This window comes from Gopherus flavomarginatus, chromosome 2 (genome assembly GCF_025201925.1).
Source record: "Gopherus flavomarginatus isolate rGopFla2 chromosome 2, rGopFla2.mat.asm, whole genome shotgun sequence".
Taxonomy (NCBI): domain Eukaryota; kingdom Metazoa; phylum Chordata; order Testudines; family Testudinidae; genus Gopherus; species Gopherus flavomarginatus.
In genome coordinates, this window is record NC_066618.1 from 39,897,203 (window position 1) to 39,920,430 (window position 23,228).

Below are 23,228 nucleotides of genomic sequence, written 5' to 3' on the forward strand. Positions count from 1 at the left end.
TTTCTATTATTGAAATGATGGACTTTCTATGAACTTGTATTGTCCACAAGGAAAGGGCTGAGCAGTACATGACACAAATTTCTGAAGGAGAGTCTGGGACTGGAAGTTGGCTGGTGTCACCCTGTGATATAATTCAGGAGTGACTGGCAAAGCACTCTCATAACTCAGCTGGGAGTGATTTTGCATGCTAGAAACTATGTGTAACCAAAACAGGAGTGATTGTTCTCACAGTGAAGCAACGTAAAAGACTGGAGAACGGAGGGGACACAGCTGTTCAACAGTGCAGATTATACTCTGGGCAATGTCACAACCACCTACCACCAACCTCCACAGTGAGTCCAGTGCTCCACTGAGCTGTGCCACTCTCTCATCTCACTAGTAGCTTTCCTAACACATTTTCTCACCTGCACTGAACCTTCTAGTTGGATAATCTGCCTCAGAAATTGTAAATCTGGTAACAGAAATCGACCTATGCTATGATGTTCAGATCCAAATCCAAGTTTTCCCAAAGTTTTGAGTCAGGCCCGTTATACAGAAAAACCCAAGCCAGAAAGTTTGGATCTGCATAAAATCTTCCCCAGAATTGGGGGATGGGTCTTGGAATAGGGGATGTAGTTCAGGCTCTTCTTTACTTTTTACAGAGGTCAGTGAAAGAAAAAAAAATCTGGAATTGAAAAAAGTCATTTCATTTCTCCCCTGCTTAAGTTTTCCCTCCTTTGTGGCTTCTGACCAATTTCCACAACCAGCATTACAGCCCTGATCACACAAGGAAGTAAAAACAAATGGAGAATGGGGAAATACTTAAACAGAAAATTATTCAGACTATTTGTTTTTCTGCTGAAAACACTTTTAGATCAGTTTCACTTGAGCAGCTGGAGGTTTTTCAACATGACAATTATTCTGTTATGTGCTTTCTGTGGAAAGGAACATTTCCCAAATAAATACTACACTTCATCTTTTGACATCTGAAGAAAACAGCTGCAGCAAACTCATGTTAGATTCCTTAAAGTGAAAGGGTAGAAAGCCACTTACCCCCAGTTGCCACAGTAATTTCATGTAGAAAATGTCCATAAAATGGAAAATCAAAGGACAGATTCACTCTCTGCAAGGAACAACACCAAAAAAGAAAAATCAATAATATTAATAGAAAGAGTAAAATGAAGAGCCCTCCACTTCAAAGTGTGATTAACCCATTTACTCCTGCCATTTTTAAAGCAGCCTAGCCATCCCTCATTTGGAATCCCCAGTGGTTCAATTGGGGGAAAAAATGTATACGAGCTAAAGGCCTGAAAGCACATCACATGGAAAGATAGGATCTACACTACTGATTAAAAAAACATACAGCTCCGCGAAATAGATGATTCTATTCTGTGATGGGTAATCATCATGTTTGGGAAGGGTTTCCACTAAGCAAGGTTATTTCTGCCTTTTTTCTTAGGATGACCATCATTATTTCAAGGCTAGAATAGTATCTGAATATTACAACATACCCTAATATCTGTCCACTCCATCAATTGCAGGCAATAGTCTGTATTTAAAATATTCTTCAAATGTATTTTTCTAATCCTACTTCTCTCTTGTTTTTAATTTGTATACTACCTTTGGATTGAATTTGGCTCCGTTGCAAAAGGATTAGTTTCTCCAGCCATCAGAGATTTTTAATGACTTATTTGGCATGAAATTAATCACTGAAGATTACAGTGACTTGAAATTAGATTTTCTTTCTTCTTAAATGGAAACCAGAATTTTGAAGGGATTTGTTATTACTTTTTTTATTTACAACTGGAACAGCAAAATGCATTTTCATTGTACTAACTGGACTATGTAATCTCTCTCTATATATATACATAAACTGAACACTTCAAATCAAGATAGCACATCTAATGACAGTATGTGAACTAACAAACTAAGTGTCCAATGAGCCTTTCCAAATTACAGCTTTGCAAAATTACCTTTCTAGTTCATTATGACTTCAATCTCCAAACAGTTTACAAGTTGATATAATAATGTTCAAGCTTTATTACATCTGTTCAGAACCCCTAAATTACAAAATGCATTAACACTGAGCTTTTAAGTAAATCTGAATCCTTGTTCTCCTGTACTAAAGAATGATGCTTAAGATGTCATCAGCATCTAAATTACTAAGTCTCGGCAAGAGGTGTGAATTGACCTTTCATTGAGTAACGAAGGAGTTTCATCTCTGCTCAAGGAGATGAGAGATGTTTCTGCCCAGCTCCAGCTAGACCGCCCATTTGGTATTTTTAACACTATACTAGTTTCATGGTTTCTTATTTTTTCAAAAGTCATCACAGTGATCATTTGTAAGGAAGCATAAAGCTATGAACTGGTGTCAAACACAACTACAGCTCACATTCCTTTTTTCTAGACGCAAAATTAGAATTTTGACCTAACTATAATCAGTCTTTTAGAATTACTATTTTTTACCCTTTGAACTAAAAGTCTTGGTCCCTGGGCTAGCAGAAAGCCAAGTGAAGTATGAAAGCAATATTAAAAGCATAATTCATTAAAAAGGCTTTTAGTGTAGAGAGTCTTTTTTTTAAATTTTCCTGTAAAAAAAAACTATGCAGGAGCCAGTTTGTAGAATGTGTCCAGTTCCAGACTATCATTCCAGGCCAACTGAGTCATGTAGCATATGTGGGTGTTGCTTGATTAAACATGCAAATACAAATCAATTACACACAGAGAAATAAAACCTTACCGGTAGATTCATTGGTACCTATCCATCTTTGAGAGAGGACATAAAACAGAGGTCTTGAGAGAAGTCTTAAAAACAATAGCAAAATCTATGCCTGGATTTTTACGTCTATAATTGAATTTTGTGGGCAAACATCAGTACTTACATTTCTATCTATTATGGACACAAACCAGGTGGATTCACAGTTACTCTATGAGGTGAATATGAAATGGATTAGTTAAACTACATTACATTCCTGTGTGGATGCTATTAATCAGAATTAAAGGGACCTTAATTTGGTTTAGTTTATAAAATAAATATGGTTTAACTAATTCACTTCAAATTCACATCTTTAGTTAATTTGGATTAATTCTCCTGGCTATTCACCATGTAGACAAGCTCTTACGGGCATGAGGAATATACATCCCTGAGAGACCTAGCTATGATGACCTAATCCCTGGTGTGGACAGAACTAGGTTGACAGAAGAATTCTTCTGTCGACCTAGCTACCGCTTCTCGGGGAATGGATTACCTACACCAATCCAAAAATCCCTCTTGTTGGTGTAAGTAGTGTCTACACTGAAACACTATAGCAGCACAGCTGCTTCACTGCAGTTGTGCTGCTATAGCAGTTTAAGTGTAGACATACACTTAGGCCTGCTCTACACTAGGCAATTAGGTCAGTATAACTATGTTGCTCAGGGATGTGAAAAATCCACCCCCCTGAGTGACAAAGTTAAACCAACCTAACCCTCAGTGTAGACAGCACTAGGCCAATGGGAGATTTCTCTCACTGATCTAGCTACTGCCTCTCATGGAGGTGGAGTACCTATGCTGAAGGGAGAACCCCTCCTGCCGGCATAGGCAGTGTCTTCACTGAAACACTACAGTATGGTGCAGCTTTGCCACTGCAGCTTTTTAAGAGTTAGTCCATTCTAAACCTCTGGATTCACTCCCTCACAACTTTCACAAAATTTTGCTCTTGGACTGAAATTTCTCATGCTTAGCCACAATGGTCCAAGTTGAAACAAGTGTGCTTACAAGTTAACATGTGCATTCAGAGAAAAAATTAATGCCAGGTGAAGACTGCCAAACAATATTATGTAACATTTCTAATTTGAATTTAACCCTAGATTTAGGGCCCCAGCTATTGCCAGAGTGTTTCTTGTTAGGAAAATATTTAACTCTGGAAAAAACATTGTTAGTTCTTTTGTACAAAGTTTGCATTTTTTCAGTTTTTTTTCCCAACTCAGGTGAAGCAAGTGCTCATGAGAAGAAGCCTCCGGCAGAGTAGCAAAACCATGAAAGATTCTTATTTGTGGCACACTCCCCCCTACCTCCCTCCCCAACTGACTTAGAATGTGTGCAGAAGTCACAGATAATTGATACAGAACTTTATTAAATCCATCCCAAAGATAGGGAACTGTCTGAACCGCTTTTTTCCATTATCCCCAGCCCCTTATAGACTTTTTAGCTATGCCTCTACCCCGATATAAAGCGACCTGATATAACATGAATTTAAATATAATGCGGTAAAATTGTGCTCGGGGGAGGCTGCGCACTCCAACTGATCAAAGCAAGTTCGATATAATGCGGTTTCACCTATAACACAGTAAGATTTTTTGGCTCCCAAAGACAGCGTTATATTGGGGTAGAGGTGTATTTATTTTCACCTTTTGGCTAGGCAAAACATTGCCTGAATGCTGTCATCTGTCACCCTAAATCTACTGGATGTATTATCTTCCTTGGTTTTTGAACTCTGAACTAAATCCCACAGTGATTCTTCTATCTCCTGCTTCCCTCCGAGCTTGTCACCTCGCTGGTGGGTTTATTGGTTATGGGAAATAATATGACAGAATTCAGTGGAGAAAAGAATTTTAGCTTTGTTTTTGTTCTCTCAGCCTCCAAAGACTCCTCTTGCATGTTTAAGGACCACTGAGCTATCAAGTAAAGCCACCACTTGGAGCTTTTTCAACTGTCAGAACCTCATCTCATTGTTGCAACTAACTGGGTGGTAGATGAAGCAAGAACTCCAAGTCACAACACAGAATCTTAATTTTCCTTATTTAATTAATGCCAATATTGACTCTTCTGTTCAGGAAGTTTCCAGTAGTTGGTCAGACATGGGAATACAACTTGCAAATCATGCAGCATCCAATTATAATTGTATGGTAGCTGCTTATTTTAGTATTCATGGTACAGGACAGTGTGATTGGAATTAATCAAGGCAGAGTTCTAATCTAGAAATGGAATTACATCTGCCCTTTAGCTATCATCGGTTGACAAAAAAAGTTTAAATAATAGTATTCTGGCAAGAATTTAGGAGTTCTCAAAAGGAAAATGTGGCTATCACTTCATACAAATTTAAAGTGTAAACTGAAGTCTACTCCCTGTTGGGGTTAAACACAGGAGTTAAGCAATTTAATCTTGAGCCCAATCCTGATGTCAGTGAAGCCAGGGGCAAAATTCCCACTGACTTCAACAGCAGCGGGATTGCTTTGTGCATCACAGTTTTTGATCTAACCTTGAACAAAACTAAGGTGAATTTTCAGTTCATCTGGAAAAAGTTCCTTGAGGAAAATATCCCCTGAGGGACACTTGCAGCAGATGCACTAAAGCAACATGGATTCTTTTTATCCCAGCATTGCACAGACATCCAGAGCTCTGAGCTATAACTGCAGAGGTGAACTGCCTTTAGTAGAAGTTGTCCTAGATAATTATTGATGTGTCAGTCATAGGAGAAAAATATCAATACCAGTCAAAGAGGGAGAGTATCAATGTATAGCAAATCCCTTACTGCTGCTTGCCGATGGGTATTGGACAGAATCCCGTGGATCTTCACTTTGTCTTTTTCCATTTGGTCTATGTTCACCCACAAATCCCGGCTGATAGAATCAAATGGGCCGTATGTCCTGGAAGTATAATAATTATGATCTGTATCCTCCTGTGCGGGGGGAAACACACAAACAAAGCCAAGTACAGATTAAAATGGAAAATGTCTCCCAAACATTGCTAAATTTTGTCTTTGAAATACTAAGTTTTATTGTTCCTTAAAGCAACAAATAAGACCAAACTGTTTCTAGGGCAAGTAAACTAATAAGGAAAAGGTACAAACCTTAAATCTAGTATAGTGTGTGTACATATATATATATTAAAAATAAATAAAATAGGAGGCAACTATTTGCCTTTCATGTATAATCTTATTTTACAAATGAAATTTTAGTCATTCCCAAAACTCAGATACATAGCTGCTGTAAAGGCCTTACTGAAATCTGTGGGAAAATGAATGCTGACTTCCAAGTGAGTGATGGCCAGTAAATCCCCTGTAACAACTTCTCCACTTTAATAACAGCAACGAGCAGTACTACTTTCAGCTAATGGCTTTAAAATGATGGAATTTTTAATGTGTTTTCCTTTTATTGACCTGCTTTTTATTAGAATGCCCATTATTGATAATAAAAATTGGTTTTTGGTATGTGTCAGACTACTCTATTATTTCATCTTAAATTATCATGAGATTATTATTTTTTGTACGTGTTCCACTCAAGACAGAGATCTAACTACTTAATGGATTCTGCTGTACCAAAGCCAGAATGTCCATCTATCTAGTGCATGTTTATTAGAGGAATGAACTAGAGCTGTATGAATAACTGATATTTTGGTTTGCTGGAAGTTCTGAAAAACTTCCAGTTGACCAGAATCAAAGTTTGTGTGTGAGTGTCTGTTTGACAAATCTGAAAAGTTGGAAACAATTTTGGGGGTCAAATTAAATATTTTGTTCAACTAGAAAATGAAACTTTTCATTTTGAGTATTTTAAAAAAAAGTGAAGGAAATGAGAGGCTACATTCACAAAAAAAACCCCACAAAACCCAAACCAAATAAAAAAAAACCAGAGAGGAGGCGGTGTCCCTTATAACCTTTAACCTAGTGCTTAGGGCACTCAGCTGCGCTGTAGGAGATTCATGTCTGAATCCCTGCTCTGGAGCAAGAACTGTAACCCAGGTCTTCCCCAGTCCAGGTGAATACTCTAATCAGCAGGCAATGGAATCATTCTCACTCTCTTTCTGGCCAATGACTATTCTACTGTTTTATTCAAAGTAGAACAGCTGCAAGAAGAGATTGAGAAGTACCTTCCCAGAATACCTTATAATTGCTTCTTTATGAATGGTGGCAAACTTCCTTTGTGAATCTAGACTGAAAATGTGAAATGTTTTGTTTTGATGAAATAAATCATTTCAATTTTTGTTTTTTGTTTAGTCCAAAACAATTTGCCAAAATTGACACCAATTCAGAAGTATGTTTCAGTTGACCTGAATCTGCATTTTGGGGGGGAAAATGTTTCACTGAAAAAATTCACCCAGTTTTAGGCTCTACCCCTATAAAATCGTAACTGTTCAGGGTAATAAATTACCATACATATGTTTTGAACTAAAATTCCCAGTTCTGCGGTTTCTAAACCGACAGTACTTAATGATCATGCTTAAAACATCCCCAGAAGCAAAGTCAAAGGTAAAATACGTGAGGACTGAATTTGCTATAAATGGATCATACCATTAAGTGCACCAAGTTCTGCAGCTGCTTAAAACAGTGACAACTTTGTGATGTTTCAGAAGAAGTTCAGTGTCTATGTCCACTTCTGCAGTGCTATCTATGGTGCACATGATGGCCAAGACACTCAAAAGTGACAAGTTATTTTGAATGGCCAAGTTGAGCATCCACCACTCTGAAGTTCAAGCCTCTTTCAAAGCATCTCAAGCTGAGCACCTAAAATCTGAGGCACTCAAATTCACTAGTCAATTTTGAAAATCTTGGCCAGTGAGCATAATAAAACAACTAGCCCAATAGTACTCCAGTGGGTAAAGTCATTTATGTTTCTAAGCTGCTTTGAGATCTTTGGATGGAAGCCTCAACAGAAGGGTTAAGTATTGGTAGTATAACATGCAGAAAAATGTAACACTCTACTCTGTGGCAATCAGCTTATGCTCAATAGCACAAAATTGTTACCTTTCTTCAGCACACAAAAGATGTTGAAATTTGACATTTTTATGTGTGTGTGCACGTGCACACGTACACACACACGCACACACTTTGTATAATAATAGTGTTCAAAAGCCCCAGCCAGGATCAGGATCCCATTGTGCTGAGTGCTGTAGCATGGATTAAAACATAGCCCTCGTCCTGAAGAGTTTTCCATCTGCTTTAAGATAACATACAACAAGTGGGTTTAACAATCAATTGGAAAGGAAAGGTAGGATGGAGGTAACATGGATAGGAACAATGGGATAGAAGCAATGATAAAAATAGATCCATAATAATAATTAGCTCTTATATAGCACTTTAGAGAGGAGGTCAGTATTATTCCCTTCCCACACTCCCACATTTTTGCAGGTGAGGAAACAGAGGTACAGAGAGGGGAACTCTCTTGCCCAAATCATACAGCAGGTCTGTTACAAAGTTAGGAATAGAAACTAGCCCTCCTGCATGCCATGCCAATGCTCCAGCCACTATACCACTAGCCATGCAACAACAACGAGTAGACTTCAAGATAATTGTATTTAAAAATAAATTATTCAGACATAATTCTGGTGCTGTTGGCCAAATGGAGCTTAGATTTAGAAGGGTCTTAAGGCAAGGATAAGAAGCTTGCATTCAGTGGAGTGGAGAAGCGAGGAGCTCAAAAAGTGGAGGAATGACATGACCGTGGGCCAGGAATACAATCTTAGCAGTCATGTTTTGCATGCAAAGGAGGTGTGTGTCAGGAAAGCTATACAGGAGGCTGGAATATTCAAAACAGGAGATAAGGGCCTGGGTGAGAGTTTTCGCAGCATGTACAGCAGGAAAAGATCAGGGCTTAGAAACATTGTGGAGAAAGAAACGGAAAGATTTGGAAATGGCCTGGATGTACAGGTCTAGAGAAACGTTAAAGAGAAAACCCAAATTATGTGCTCAAGGGACTGAAAGATGGCGGGACTATCAATGACTTTATGGAGCTGGCTTCCAGCATTTTCCCTTCTAGCTTCACATTTTCTCCCCTTTACAAAGGAACTTGAGTTGTGATCCAAAGATTTTACAATCTGCACATCTATTTGTGGATCTGCAACATCCATTGCAGCTGGATATCCATATTTACAGCTGAAACTAAAGAACTTTACAATTGCTGATAACTGCGTGGCATCTGCAGAAGAATGGAAACCAGTGGACTTGGGAATCTAACTGGATTAGATAGTCCTGCTAATATTATGACAGCTGGTACCTTGTAGGATGCCTAAAAGGAAGAGGATCAGAGGGATGGAAAACAAAGGTGCTTAAGTGACAGCCAGAGACTGAACTTATCTAATGTTCCTGTTTCTTTTTCTTTCTCTTTCTCTTTAATTGTTTTCCTTTGTCACAAATCGTTGTAACTGTCAGAAATAATTTAAATGAAAGTGGTTTATAGTCTACTTCTAGTTGTGACAGGATCACACACTTATTGCCTCAATGGCAGCAAGAAATAGCGTGACAGGATTACATACTTCTGTTTCTAGTTTTCTTCACCAAGCAAAGTAATTGAATCTTACTATTGAAATATGCTAGACGTAGAGTTAATTAAAACCATTACCACTAATTTCAAACTTTCTCTAGTCAAAGGACAGCCTGGAGTAGATCTAAAGCAAGTGCTTTGGAGGATAGGATTAAAATTCAAAATGATCTGGACAAACTGGAGAAATGGTCTGAAGTAAATAGGATGCAATTCAATAACGACAAATGTGAAGTACTCCACTTGAGAAGGAACAGTCAGTTGCACACATACAAAATGGGAAATGACTGCCTAGGAAGGAGTACTGTGGTAAGGAATCTGAGGGTCACAGTACATCAGAAGCTAAATATGAAGTCAACAGTGTAACACTGTTGTAAAAAAAGCAAACATCATTCTGGGATGTATTAGCAGGAGTATTGTAAGCAAGACATGAGAAGTAATTCTTCCGCTCTACTCTGCGCTGATGAGGCCTCAGCTGGAGTATTGTGTCCAGTTCTGGGCACCATATTTCAGGAAAGATGTGGACAAATTGGAGAAAGTCCAGAGAAGAGTAACAAAAATGATTAAAGGTCTAGAAAACATGACTTATCAGCTATTTGTCATTGTGTTATGTGGTGTTGTGGTCAATTCATATGCTATTTCATATATAATCAATGTATGTTAAATAGATTTAAATTGTAGGTCTATAGAAATATAAGGATGACAAGTATTTAGGAGTGATGAGTGTTTATTAGGTATATAAGTAAAGCATTGCTGGAAAGCAAAGCCTACAGGCTCAGATCTGTAAGATTTTAGCTTAGCCAGACTAGGCCATAGGCTTAAAAATGCTTGACATGAGTGAGCGACCAAGGAATAACTATGCAAGGAAGGTCACAAGATTACTGTAAAAAAATGTGCCAATAGGTGATGTTATGGAACAGTAGATTGCAATAGATCGCAATATATTGTCCAAGACCACAAGACACCTGATTGTAACATCTTTGAATGTTCTGTCCTGACTACAGGTTGCCAAGGACACATGTTGTGCATAGATTCTAATGACAACAAGAGGAACTAAGAACAACCTGTGAAAAATGGGATACCCCGATATTCATGGGGGATGGAAGTACAGATAAGGAAAAGAGGGTTGAAACCCTCATGCATATACATATGGTGTTAGGTGTGGTCATAACAACAAGATAAGAGAGGTTCCCTGGTTGAGTAAAAGTGGGAAGACCCCAAAGGATGACCCATGAGAAACCCGAGCAGGAACAATCCCTCTTTTGATGATCGTCTATTGAGAGATCCATCGGACTCTGCAATATCTTTGAGGATGTGAGTATAACTACAGTCTTAGTCACTGCATGCTTTTTTGTAGGATTTAAATATGCATAGGTAATTGTAACATTACTTATTGCTTTAATAAAACTTGTAGTTCTGTTAAGACTTTGTACTTGTGTCTGTTTCTGTGGTCACTATCTTTGGACTTCCTGTGTTCCTAGAGCCTTCATATTTGAGAAAATCACCAGAGGTAGTTTTCATTCTGTTGAGCTTGTAACTGTAGCAACAGGAGCTGAACCTATGGTAGTTTAATACAAAATTACTAAATTCAATTTAAATAAATAAAAAGGCTAAAGGGAAATATACTGACCATAAGTTTTGCTTTATTTGGAAATGACAGCTTATTAGCAGTTGTTACTGATGCACTTCACTCACAGCAGATGGAGGTACTTTATGGTTATCTTCTGATGTACCCTATATGCCAAAGTGCATTATCTTCAGTGATGACATTTAATAAGCAATTTCTAATATCCTCAAAAGCTCCAGATTTGTAATAAAAGTAAACATAAGTAAAACCATACTATCAGAAAGTACTTTTCTTTCCAAGTGGTTAGAGTCAAGAGTTATTACTGTTATGGTAGATGATTTAAAAAAGGGACAGCAAATTTAAAGCTTCCAAGTCTAATTCATCATTCAGATGACATAATTTTTCCACAGAAGGTAAAATTTAGGTTAATAGCATCATAGAGACCGAAGGAAGAGTTCAATTCCAGAGATAAACAAGGATAAGGGATTACAAAATAACTATAGCATTATTTATCTTAAGCAAAGCTAATTTGCAGTTAAAGCGCCACAAGGACTTTATTTATTGACAGTTTCTAATAACTGACCAAAACTATTCCATTTACTCTCTCTAGCAACCAAATGACTACATAGTTCGCCCCCCCCCCCCCGCCCGCCAAGGCTGTAATATTAAGGGCAAATAACTGCTTTATAAGAGTATTTTAAATGGTACCTTGATCCATGCTAAAAGGAGAATCTTTTAACATCTTGCAATCAAACATTAATTATAGCCTTCAGCTCAACAACCAAGTCAATGTGTATAGAATAACTGATGTATAAGTAGCTATTAAGTTTTGTGTAAAAAAAACTAGTCTTATGCACTGCCGTAATTCAGATACATGAACTTCATGTATTTCTAAAGAAAAAATAAAATTGTTTCAACAGGGATGATGTAAGGAAACCAGCATCTGCCCTTTCAACAAAGGGTCTAAATTCATTCTAAACATCTTTCTCACAGACAACACTCTGTGACTACACTGTTAAATGCCCTTTTATTGTAATCCCCATTTCTACTATTTGTAAATCATACAATGGCTGGACTTGAGCAGCTGAAAAAGAATGGTGTAGGTAGCCTAACATTAGTTCTGGTAGAACTCCAGCACCCCTTTTATTTTTTTTATTTTTGGTAAATTAGAGAATCCCGGTTCTATTCCACGTTCCTACATCACATAATGGTACATATACTTCCAGTAAAGAAATCAACACAATGATTGCTGGCCTTAATACAGTGCCCAGCTAACGAATAATGTTTTATTTGTATCAACAAGCATCTATGGCTTATCATTTTTATTCTCTGATTTATGGTTCTCTGTCAATAGTATATCTTTTTTGTAATACATTCTATTAATAGAGTCTAGATATATAAGAACATCAAAAAGCACTATACTAGAATTGATGCTAGTGTTGGGTTCAGACATTGTATTTTTAAAAATTTATTATTATTTATTTCCTTAGCTTTCTGAGACATGAGCATGTAAGTCTGCAGACCTTGTAAAAATCAGTGATGGCAATATAAAAGTAATGTAGCTATTAAGGAATCAGAGCAAACTTTAAAAATATTTCAAATGCAGTAAAAGCTTGACAGAAAATAAACATCATGCAGAGAAAGATGCCAACTCTTGTTTAATCTAATTTCTTGTAGGAGCAAAAAATGGAATATTTCTAGCAAGTTGATGTTTGAACACTATTTTCGGAGGTACTTTTTGTTGTCCACCTCATCTAGAGCAGTAGCCTTGTCCATAAATATGCTGTAAGAGGTAGCTTCCCCAGATTTTTGAATATAGCTTTTACCGAAATGATTTCCCCAGACTTTTTCAGTTTGGTTGGTGGGATTATTGCATTAACCATTTTTCAACTGGTGTGATATATAAAGGGGATGCCGAACAGAAACTTCCATCATATTTCTTCCCTGCTTCATGAACAACTTATTTATCACCACTGCTAATTATGTAAATCATTAACAACTCATCTTTGTTGGAGCTGGACTCCTCCTACTGTGTGTAAACAAAAAAAACAAAAAACACATAAAATTTAATTTCACACTGTTTTGACCAGTGAAGTTGCATGGTGACCTATAAAATTCTAGTAGTCTTACTGGGTCTGATTTATTCAGAAGGGTTGAACACCTGTAATTCCCATTGCAGTGAATGAGTGTTCAGTTCCATTGCAGATCATACTTGTCCTGTATTTGTCAAATTAAATAACAGAACACACAGACCATCGGTGCATGTACAAATGCATTAGAATATAATCTAAATTCCACAAAACCATTTTCCTGTTCCAGCAAAAAATTAGTCTCCTTTCACAGATTAAGATTTCCAATGTGTGGCAGAGAATTAGGTGAGCTTATTGGACAAAACAAACAGTCCACACCCAATTATTAAGCTTACTCAGTGTTAATGTTTTTTTAAGAAAAAATTGAGGGCAATATATCATCACCTTATTCAAATATGAAGTATAAGTAAAATAAAGCAGAATAGGCTAGTGATCAGTTACCCAGTCCTGGGGTGCAGGTAGGCTGTTTCTGTTATCAGGTCCATACTCATTTGGCTGTGTAGATCCTGCATTGTTCCCTCTGGGTGAGTAATTAGCACTCTTTTATCCCTTATACACCTACATAACTCATACATCACACACGAGCCATCCTTGTTCTTGCATGTTTTACCTAACTGATCACTCATCACTCTTATCCATACTTGGTATATTTCAAGTTATATACAGCCTGCATTTTCATAATCACAGACAACACTTTTCCTGACTGGGTTACACTTTCTTAGCATACCTTGGTCATGCACCCCTCCACTCATATTATCTAGATAGCTTATTTCATTGCGCCAGGCGTTTTCCTGTTTTTCTCCAATTTAACTATTCTTGTGGCTTTGTCCTTATTACCACTTCGGGTGTGGTGTAACGGTCCTTGGCACCTAGACTATCAATCATTGTAGCAAGTTGACTTATATAACTTCTGTTTAGTTATTATCTGTATATGACCTTCCAACACTTTGATTTTTTAAAAAGCTGTTACAACTAACCATGCATGATGTTCATATCTGTAATATTTCAATGTAATAACCACTTAATGGCTCCAAAATATATTCAGATTGCTAGTTAGGTCTCTGGCCAAGGAAGCAAGTGAAATGAGAAACTAGTTAACCTGTAAATTATCAGCAAATAGGACAGAAAAGCAACTTCCATTTGGATGTACAGACACCATGAGTTGGTTACAATATAATCACTTGTGACTTGGTAGGAAGAGTCAGAGCATGTGCAGATACAGAACTCATCTGAGAATTCTTTAATTAAGAAACTATCACTCAGTATTGATTGTTCCTTTAACTCTTTTCCCTTGATTAATTATTATTATTATTAGTTTAGTTTAATTTTTTGAAGTGAACTTGTCTTTTTAAAGGTGCCTTACTGACAGCCATGGAGATCGGAATTATCTGTTTATCCTCAGGACAGATAATTCATGGGAAATATTGATGCTGCCCTGCCAATTGCCAGAGAATTGAAGGAACCACCCTTTAGGAATGAGAGGATAAGTCTCCCTATCCCCCTTAGAAACTGATCCACAGCATACTGAAATCAACAGGAAACTTGAGAGACTTGCTCTCTCTGTGCTGAGTATAGAAATTGGTGCCAATTAGTGACAATGCAGGGATAGTTTCTGTGATGTGGAGACTTATACACAAGAACTTAGACTAAGCATACTAACTATATTTTTCAAACTCATAAGGTATTAACTCAACATGAGGTAACTATTTTGGACCTCATTGAGGTGGTTAAAGATGAATTAATCCAGAAGTTAGTGGTTGCTTAGGGAACAGGTGATCATGACCTGATTATATTCAATATAGGCAAACAGAGGATGGTACCAGCCAGAAACATGAATACTTGGTGGTTCGGAAGGCCTAATTTTTCAAAGTTGTGGAAAATTATGAGTGAAATTGAGTAGGAGGAAAAAAATTAGACAAAAAAATTTAAATGAAAATTGAGAGGTCTTTAAGAAGAGTTTCAGATGGCCAAAAGGCCACAAATCCACAATCAAGAAAGAGAACAGCTTTTGGTTGAGTGACAAAGTGAAGACAGCAATTAGACATAAAAAAGACAATCTATAACAAATGGAAAAAATGAGGAAGAGATAGCAATCAATATAAATTAGATGTTATAATGTGCAGAAAATTGATAAGGAAAGCTAAAGACAGGGGAAAGTCTTTGGCTTGCAAGCCTAAGGTCTATGAAAGATTATTTTTTAAAAATATATTAGGAACAAAAGAATTTTTAGCAATGGTATAAGTCGATTACTACATGGAGCATGTAAAATTGTTAATAAAGATCCAGAAAATGCAGAAGTGCTAAATAAATAATTTTGTTTTATATTTGAAAGGGAGGAGGGGAAGGAGAATGTGCTTGTATCATGGAATTATTTTCCACTAGAAACCCTGTTTTACCCACATTCTGCCATTATTTCATGCAATCTTGGATGACCCAGCACATGTTCTTCATTTTAAGAACACTTTCACTGAAAATCTGACAAAATGCAAAGACCCAAGATTTAAGAATCTGAAGTGCCTTCCAAAATCTGAGAGGGATGAGGTGTGGAGCATGCTTTCAGATGTCTTAAAAGAGCAACATTCCGATGCAGAAACTACAGAACCCAAACCACCAAAAAATAAAATCAACCTTCTGCTGATGGCATCTGACTCAGATGCTGAAAATGAACATGCATCGGTCCTCACTGCTTTGGGTCGCTATTGAACAGAACCCATTTGTCAGCATGGCTGCATGTCCTCTGGAACAATGGCTGAAGCATGAAGAGGCATATGAATCTTTAACGCATCTGGCATGTAAATATCTTGTGACACCAACTACAACAGTGCCATGCAAATGCCTGGTTTGCAGGTGACATTGTAAACAAGAAGCGGGCAGCATTATCATCTGAAAATGTAAACAAACTTGTTTGTCTCAGTGATTGGCTGAACAAGGAGTATGACTTATTGGACTTGTGGGCTCTAAAGTTTTAGATTGTTTTATTTTTGAATGCAGGAGTTTTTTCATACATAATTCTATATTTGTAAGTTCAACTTTCATGATAAAGGGATTGCACTACAGTACTTGTATTAGGTGAATTGAAAAATACTATTTCTTTTGTTTTTTTACAGTGAAAATACTTGTAATCAAAAATATAAAGTGAGCACTGTACACTTTGTGTTCTGTGTTGTAACTGAAATCAATATATTTGAAAATGTAGAAAACATCAAAAATATTTAAATAAATGGTATTCTATTATTGTTGAGCAGTGCAATTAATCACGATTAAATTTTTTAATCGCTTGACAGCCCTAATTTTAATACAGCAAAGTTATACATCTAGGAATAAGAAATGTAGACCATAACTATAGAATGGGGAGATGTATTCTGAAAAACAGCGACTCTGAGAAGAATTTAGGGGTCATAGTAGAGATCCAACTGAATATGAGCTCTCATTGTGACGTTATGGCAAAACCTGTATATTCACACTCATAGAATGTGCCATCCAGTACAGCCTGAAGGGTAGAACTCTAGCTAGTAGTAGCCGTTGGAGCCCTCTCGTGCCTCCGTAGCCTCTCTCCTCCGTGAATGACAAATATTCCAGAAAGGAAGTATAAAAGGTGTGTGGTTGCTCCAGCTGCCCCACTTCCTTCTGCCTCGTGACTCCAAGCCCTTTGGTAAGTAGGACTCTGAGGTAGCGGGAAAAGGCAGGCAAGGAGTGTGAATATGAAGAATCCATCTTGAAGAACCCTCAGTTACATGTAAATAACTTTAATTTCTTCAACTGTTCTCCACAGATTCCCAGTCAAGGACAGATTAATAAACAGTACTCTGATCATGGCCATTGGAATCCTGGAGTCCTAACTGAATAAGGACTGCAAGACTTTGTTGCCAAAACTAGCATCAAATCTGACCCTAAATCTAAGCAATAGTATTAGTAAAGTGAACAGAAGTCCATGTTACTGCTGTATGTATTTTTATTAGAGTTATATGTCTAGAAAAAGACAGAGTCTGCCTTTGATCTAGTAGAATGTGTTCTATTTCCCTGGAGAACAGATAAACTCTTTGGTTCATAAGTTTCATTAACACAAATTCTAACTCAACTTGAAAGTGTTTGTATAGAAACAGTTTTACCCTTTACCTGTATCCCTCTCTTCAATAAACGAGCTTGGAGCCTGTCTAAGTGGCTTAGTCCTGTCTAAATAAAAAGCTAAAGCTCTTCTAATATACAACATGTAATTTAGCTTCCCTTTCTTAGCATGAAGCTTGGGGAAAAAAGCACTAGTAAAGTTGCATAATGTCTTATGTGAAAATCTGAGACCTCCTTCAGTAGAAATGTTGGGTGAATATGAAGAATGATTTTATCTTTTTGAAAGACAGTTAATAGTGGATCAGCCACTAATGCATATAATTTCTTATACACCTTGAAGCAATTATCTTAACAGACAGATGAAACAAAGCACAACTTCCCAAAAGGTTCAAAGAGAGGTCTCATCAATTGCTAAAGCACTAAGTTCAAATCGCAAGATGGAACATGGTGTCTTATTAAGACCTTTTAAAAAACATTTTGATTACATCGTTAGTGAAAATTGTGTTACTACTTCCAGGAGCATGCTATTCTGATATAGCTGAAAGGATAACTTCACAGAAGATAGTGAAAGAGCTGTTTTTTTAAGATACAATAAATATTCTCATATATAACTAATTGGTACTGTGTACGGATTTATACCATACATGGAAATCCACAACATTTTCCACTTATGACTATAAGACTTTCATTTGGACTTTTTTCTGGAATGTAATAATACATTTTGCACTTTTAATGAATAACATTTTTCTAACAACCTGAGTGTTCTATTCTCCATGTTGTTAGATGAAGAGAATGAAGATCCAGATGTTAAACCATCCCGTGTTGTTGCGACAACAAGTCAGGTACTTATGGTAGAGGCTCTACTAGTCCTCTCGATAGGCAGATTAAGTCTGGGGATCATTGCTGTCTGGTCTATGGTTTCACATTTTTCCCCAACTGTGGACCCTAAGATAAACATTTATAGAGATGCTCATAAAAGCTCTTTTCTTCACAATGATCCCTCATATAAGTTATTCTCACATAGGGGCAGGGAATGCTTTATATACGGACTTACAGGGCCGTCTTTCCCCCCCCCACTACAGAAATGAAAGATATGTGAATAGTCTGTGCCTGTGTACAGCAAGAGGAACAGTATGTGTTTTCACTCTCCGGAACCCCTATTTAGGGCATGGGAAAAACACCAAGAGTAAGGGAAGCAGGGGCAGGCTGCTCCAGGATCTTTCTGTAGGCCTAAGGAGACTCCAGTGGCCCCAACTCAATGCCTGAATCTGCTGCTCTCTATTTTACTCTGCCGATGGAAGCAAAGTGGAGCACTTAGAGTCCAAGTCATAAATTTGAAAAAGAAATTAACACTAAAAATCAATGACATCTCACAAGAGTTTCTTCACATTTCATGTGTAGGAGAAGTGTACAGAAATCTGTGAAAGATATGGCTAAGAGGCAGTTGGTTACTGACTAGTGTCTCCAAAAGCAAAAGTGGTATTGTGTATCCAAACTTCTTTCATATATTTGCTCTAAAAAAACATGTGTGCACTGTTTAACGAGACAGGATTTATAAAAGGCCATAACTTCACTCTATGGTTACACAAGCAAAAACCACTGCAAGCCTGATCTAATTCCCACTGGAATCAACAAAAAACTTTTCACCATCTTCAGTAAAGTTAGATCAGAGCCCAAGTGCTGAAGTTTATTTACTACTAGCCATTTGAGCACAACTTAATAAGGCATCAGCAGAAACCCTTCAAAAACTAAACATTTTTAGTCCATTTTTTGGTAATTTTTTACAGATATGCACATGATCTTTCTACAATATCACATTCACCTAGTAGAAGTAGATAAACCCAGGCCTCTGGTTTTTGCAGAGCCTATCAGTAATAATTACTCATTCATATATGTATCTAAACCACCACAGTGTCTGTTGTATAAATCAAAGCAGTAGAAATCTAGTAAGAATGGCTGTTCTCATGTGATTTCCACCATTACCAGTCACTCATGGAAGTGGAGGCTGGCTAGTCCTCATCACATCTGTTAGAAGACAGAGGGCATCACAGGATGAGGCCTAGATAGGTTTTATTGTGGATGCAACTGCATCAAGGGTTCTACTTTCAAACATTGATCTGACTGAATCCAAGAGAGATATGAATCTGATATTTTCAATCCACACTCCCTTGGTTTCATTTTAAAAAATGTTTGTATCCAAACTATAAAGTCTTTTGTTACCTAAGGACACTTTGGTAATTTATGTGAGGGGAAGTGGCAATCCTACAGCACTCGTACCAGAGAAATTACAAATGGCAACCTTGTTGGCAGTCCCATCAGAGAAGTGTCGGATTGAATTACTTTCTCACTCTTAGAACTAGTTCCTCAAGCTCAGAGTTGAGCTATACCATTCACTGGATAATGTAGAAGAATTCATACCATTGTCTGTACTGTCTCAACAGAAGGACAACTTTTTGGGAGGAGTTGGGGGGGGGGAGTAGGGAGTAAAATGGTGGCGGGGGAAGAGTCACACAAAACAAACCATTTTAAGTGGGACATCCAGACAGAAAATTATTAGATTTTGGTGGTTCTGACTTTGCTCTTCTCTTTAGGTCAGTCTTACCCTCTATGTATTATATATGTACAAGACTTTCTTTTCCACAACTCTCAATCTAGCACTGCGTTCACTTTAATTTTAAAGAACCATTTGTGACATGATGAATCAAAGAATGAAAAATTCAAGGCTCTTAAATTTCAAATATCAGTAAGCAAGCTTCACAAATACAAAAATGATTGCCTGCCAGAATAAAAGACACAATTAAACTGCACCTAACGAGATAGTGTCCAAAGAAAAGGGAGCTATTTATAGAAATTGTACTGTATGACTAACATTGAAACAAAAGGATGAAGAAAATTTTACGTAATCAAGGAAATGGAGTTGGACATTAATAGGTATTTCATCCTCTTACTGTAAACTGAACTACTGGGGTCTGAGTTTTAACAAATACATGATCATCAAAACATTGCTATGGGAACATCAAACTCACAGCCCAATTGTATTTGTAAATGAACTGAAGATACTACTTGTATACACATAGAAAAAATAGCACATATTACATCCAACTGGATGGCAAGTGATAAGAACAAAACATACTAAGCCAACTTAATTTCTTTCAACAAGATTACTGGCCAAGTGGAGGGGAGAAAGCAGTCGGCATTATATATCTTGATTTTAGTAAGGTTTTTTGAAACAGTCCCACATGACATTTTCATAAGCAAACTAGGAAAATGTGGTCAAGATGACATTACTCTAAAGTGAGTGCACAACTGGTTGAAAGATTGTACTTAGAGTAATAAGCAATGGTTCCCTGTCAAAGTAGGAGGGCGTGTCTAGAGGGGTTCTGCAAGGGTGAGTCCCAGGTCAAGTACTATTTAATATTTTCATTAATGAGTTAGAAAACAGGGTGACAATATGCTCATAAAATTTACAGATGACACCAAACTTAGAAGTGTTGCAAATAACTTGAAAAATTGGAGAATGGGTCTGAAATCAACAAGATGTAAATTCAGTAAAGAAAAGTGCAAAGTACTACCTTCAAGAAGGAAAAAATCAAATGCACAACTACAAAAGGGGAAATAACTGACCATGTGGTTGTACTGCTGAAAAGCATTTGGGGACTATAGTGGGTCATAAATTGACTATGAGTCAACAATGTGATGCAGTTGCAAACAAGGCTAATATCATTCTGGGGTGTGTTACAAGGAGTCTTCTATGGAACACATGGGAGGTAACTGTCCCACTCTAATTGGCACTGGTGAGGCCTCAACTTTAGGAAAAATGTGGATAAATTAGAAAGAGTTCAGAGGAAAGAAACAAAAATGCTAAAAGGTTTAGAAAACCTAATCTATGAAGATAGATTACAAAAATTGAGCATGGTCACAGTCTTCAAATATGTAAAGGGCTATTATAAAGAGGATGGTGATCAGCTGTTCTCCATGTCCACTGAAGGTAGAACAAGATGTAATGGACTTAATCTTAAGTGAGGGAGATTTAAGTTAGATATTAGGAAAAACTTTCTAACTTTAAGGGCCGGTAAGCTCTGAAACAGACTTCCAAGAAAGGTTTTAGAATCCCCATCACTGGAGATTTTTAAGAACAAGTTGGACAAACACCAGTCAGGGATGGTCCAAGTTTACGTGGTTCTACCTCAGCACAGAGGGCTGGACTTGATGACATCTCAAGGTCCCTTCCAGTTCTACATTTCTATGATTTTACTAGTTTTCTCCCACATCTCCTTTCTTATAAAATGTATTAGACAGAGGTTTTCAAACTGTGGTCCATGAACCACCAGTGTGGTCTGTGACCTCCATTCAGGTGGTCCGCAAATGCATGCCTGGATGGCCGGACACAAGAGAATGAAGTGCCATGCACCTAAATTAGCAGAGCCATGCTAATTAGGTGCCTGGACCCTGGAGAAGATGCACATGCAAGGTGATGTCGTGGCTTTGGCGGAAATAGTGGGTAGGTGGGAAAGGGCAGTGGGGTGAGAAGAGAGGGGGATTTGGGACTTGCAGGGCTGAGGCAACCAGAGAAAAAAAGGTGACTTTCCCCAGCTCCAGGATTGCGGCTGCCGAGGAGAGACCCCCCTTCTTCCCAGCCCCAGCTTGGGGGCTGCCACGGTAGGGGAGACCCCCTTCCTTCCCAGCCCCAACTGGGAGCTGCCACGGTGGGGGAGAAAATGTTGGGGGGGTGCGGGAGAAAGAGAGAGATGTAACTGCAAAATTTATCATAAAGAGAAACAAAATTGTAGAAAATTGAATTAAGGAATGAATCTTCGATTCTGAATTAGATATGGACATTTACAGATGAGCAGTTTATACATCAGTTATATTTTCCTCAACCTACATTTGCAAAACAAAATGGCAAAACTAGGAGGAAAGGCAGAGAAATTATATATAAGACAGGTCACATTTCAGAAAGAGTAGACATAGATAATGATAAAAAATGGTTTTGGAAATTTAGAAATAGGAAATTACCACAAATACAATAAATGACATTTTAGAATAACAGCAATTAAAAATCTTTCCCTACTGCAGAAGAGTACTTTGCGTATACTCTTCATTTTCACTTCACAGAGAAGAAAGTACTGCTATCAAAATGACACAGCAAGGCAGCGTGGTCCAGCACTGGGTACCAGAAACAGGAATCACAAAACTTGGGTTCCTTTCCCAGCTTTACTACTGACTCATGTGACCTTGAGCAAGTTACTCAAAATCTCAGCCCCAATTACCCCCATATATAAAATGTGGGTAAAAATGTTTTGTCAAAAACACTTCCAGGTCTGTGGATAAAAAGCACTGATTATTATTATCCAGACAAAGGAGAGCAACAAGATGAAGAAAAAACAACAACAAAAAGACAATTAATGTGACTTCACCATCAACAGCGTTGCAGCTGCTTACAGGTCCTTTCCGTCACTGCCCCTGGACTTGCAGGAAGAAGATCACAAGCATGTGCAGTGGTACCAGGCAGGGGAAAGGCCTTTTTGCTGCACTGCTGATTAAGCCTCTGATTTATGTATATTTTCAATATTTTTAAAATTAGACCCAGGAAGGAATCCATGCCATTGTGGGGAGTGTCAGGTACACATCCAACCACCATTAGGAAAGGAGGTTGTGTGTGAGAGATTCTGCGTGCATACGAGTTCAGATCCATGCTGGGATGTGTTCACAGTGGATAACTGGATGGGAAGAAAATTGGATAGCTCTAGTAAGAGCTGCAGTGCAGCTCCCTCATGAAATTGTGCTTTAGCAATCAGAAAAGACTGCTAGCACGGAACTCCCTTTAATTATAATCAAAGCATAATAGTAAATAATGTTATTTCGCACATTATACACAAGGACCTTTGAATATGATTTATTTAGAACAAGCATTTCAAAAATGTGAAAAGATTAATTACAGTGGATAATTTTAATATAAAGAAATATATTTTAAAAAATCAGTTTCCTATACTACAAAGTAAATATTCAGAATATATATTTAACTTAACTGCAACTGCTTTATGTTTTACCTTAATAGGTAGGAACCACTGGAGCTACTCTTGGCTGCCTTAAAAACAGATGAGACACTACAGAATCATTTGGTTTGGAAACTAGTTCTAATGAGTCTTATACTCTGTTCCTCTGTATCATGGAAGTATTGATTTAATTATCCGCCCATAACAGGTCGATGTCTTTTCTAGCATTGAATACCACTAGCCCAATCATTCTGCAGTCTCCCTTACCAGCTTTTCTATTGCCTACCTGTAGACGCA

The 23,228-nt window shown here is 37.5% G+C and overlaps 1 protein-coding gene across 1 annotated transcript in view; it reads right to left on the minus strand.

Annotated features, from left to right (window-relative positions):
- Window positions 1–23,228, minus strand: part of PLXDC2 (plexin domain containing 2) — a 409,324-nt gene that overhangs the window by 171,924 nt on the left and 214,172 nt on the right. Inside the window, exons 3-4 of the mRNA XM_050939575.1 lie at window positions 5,493–5,639; window positions 1,033–1,102 (exon numbers count right to left, since the gene is read on the minus strand). Coding sequence (XP_050795532.1) covers window positions 1,033–1,102; window positions 5,493–5,639 — 217 coding nt within the window. The remainder of the gene's footprint in view (window positions 1–1,032; window positions 1,103–5,492; window positions 5,640–23,228) is intronic.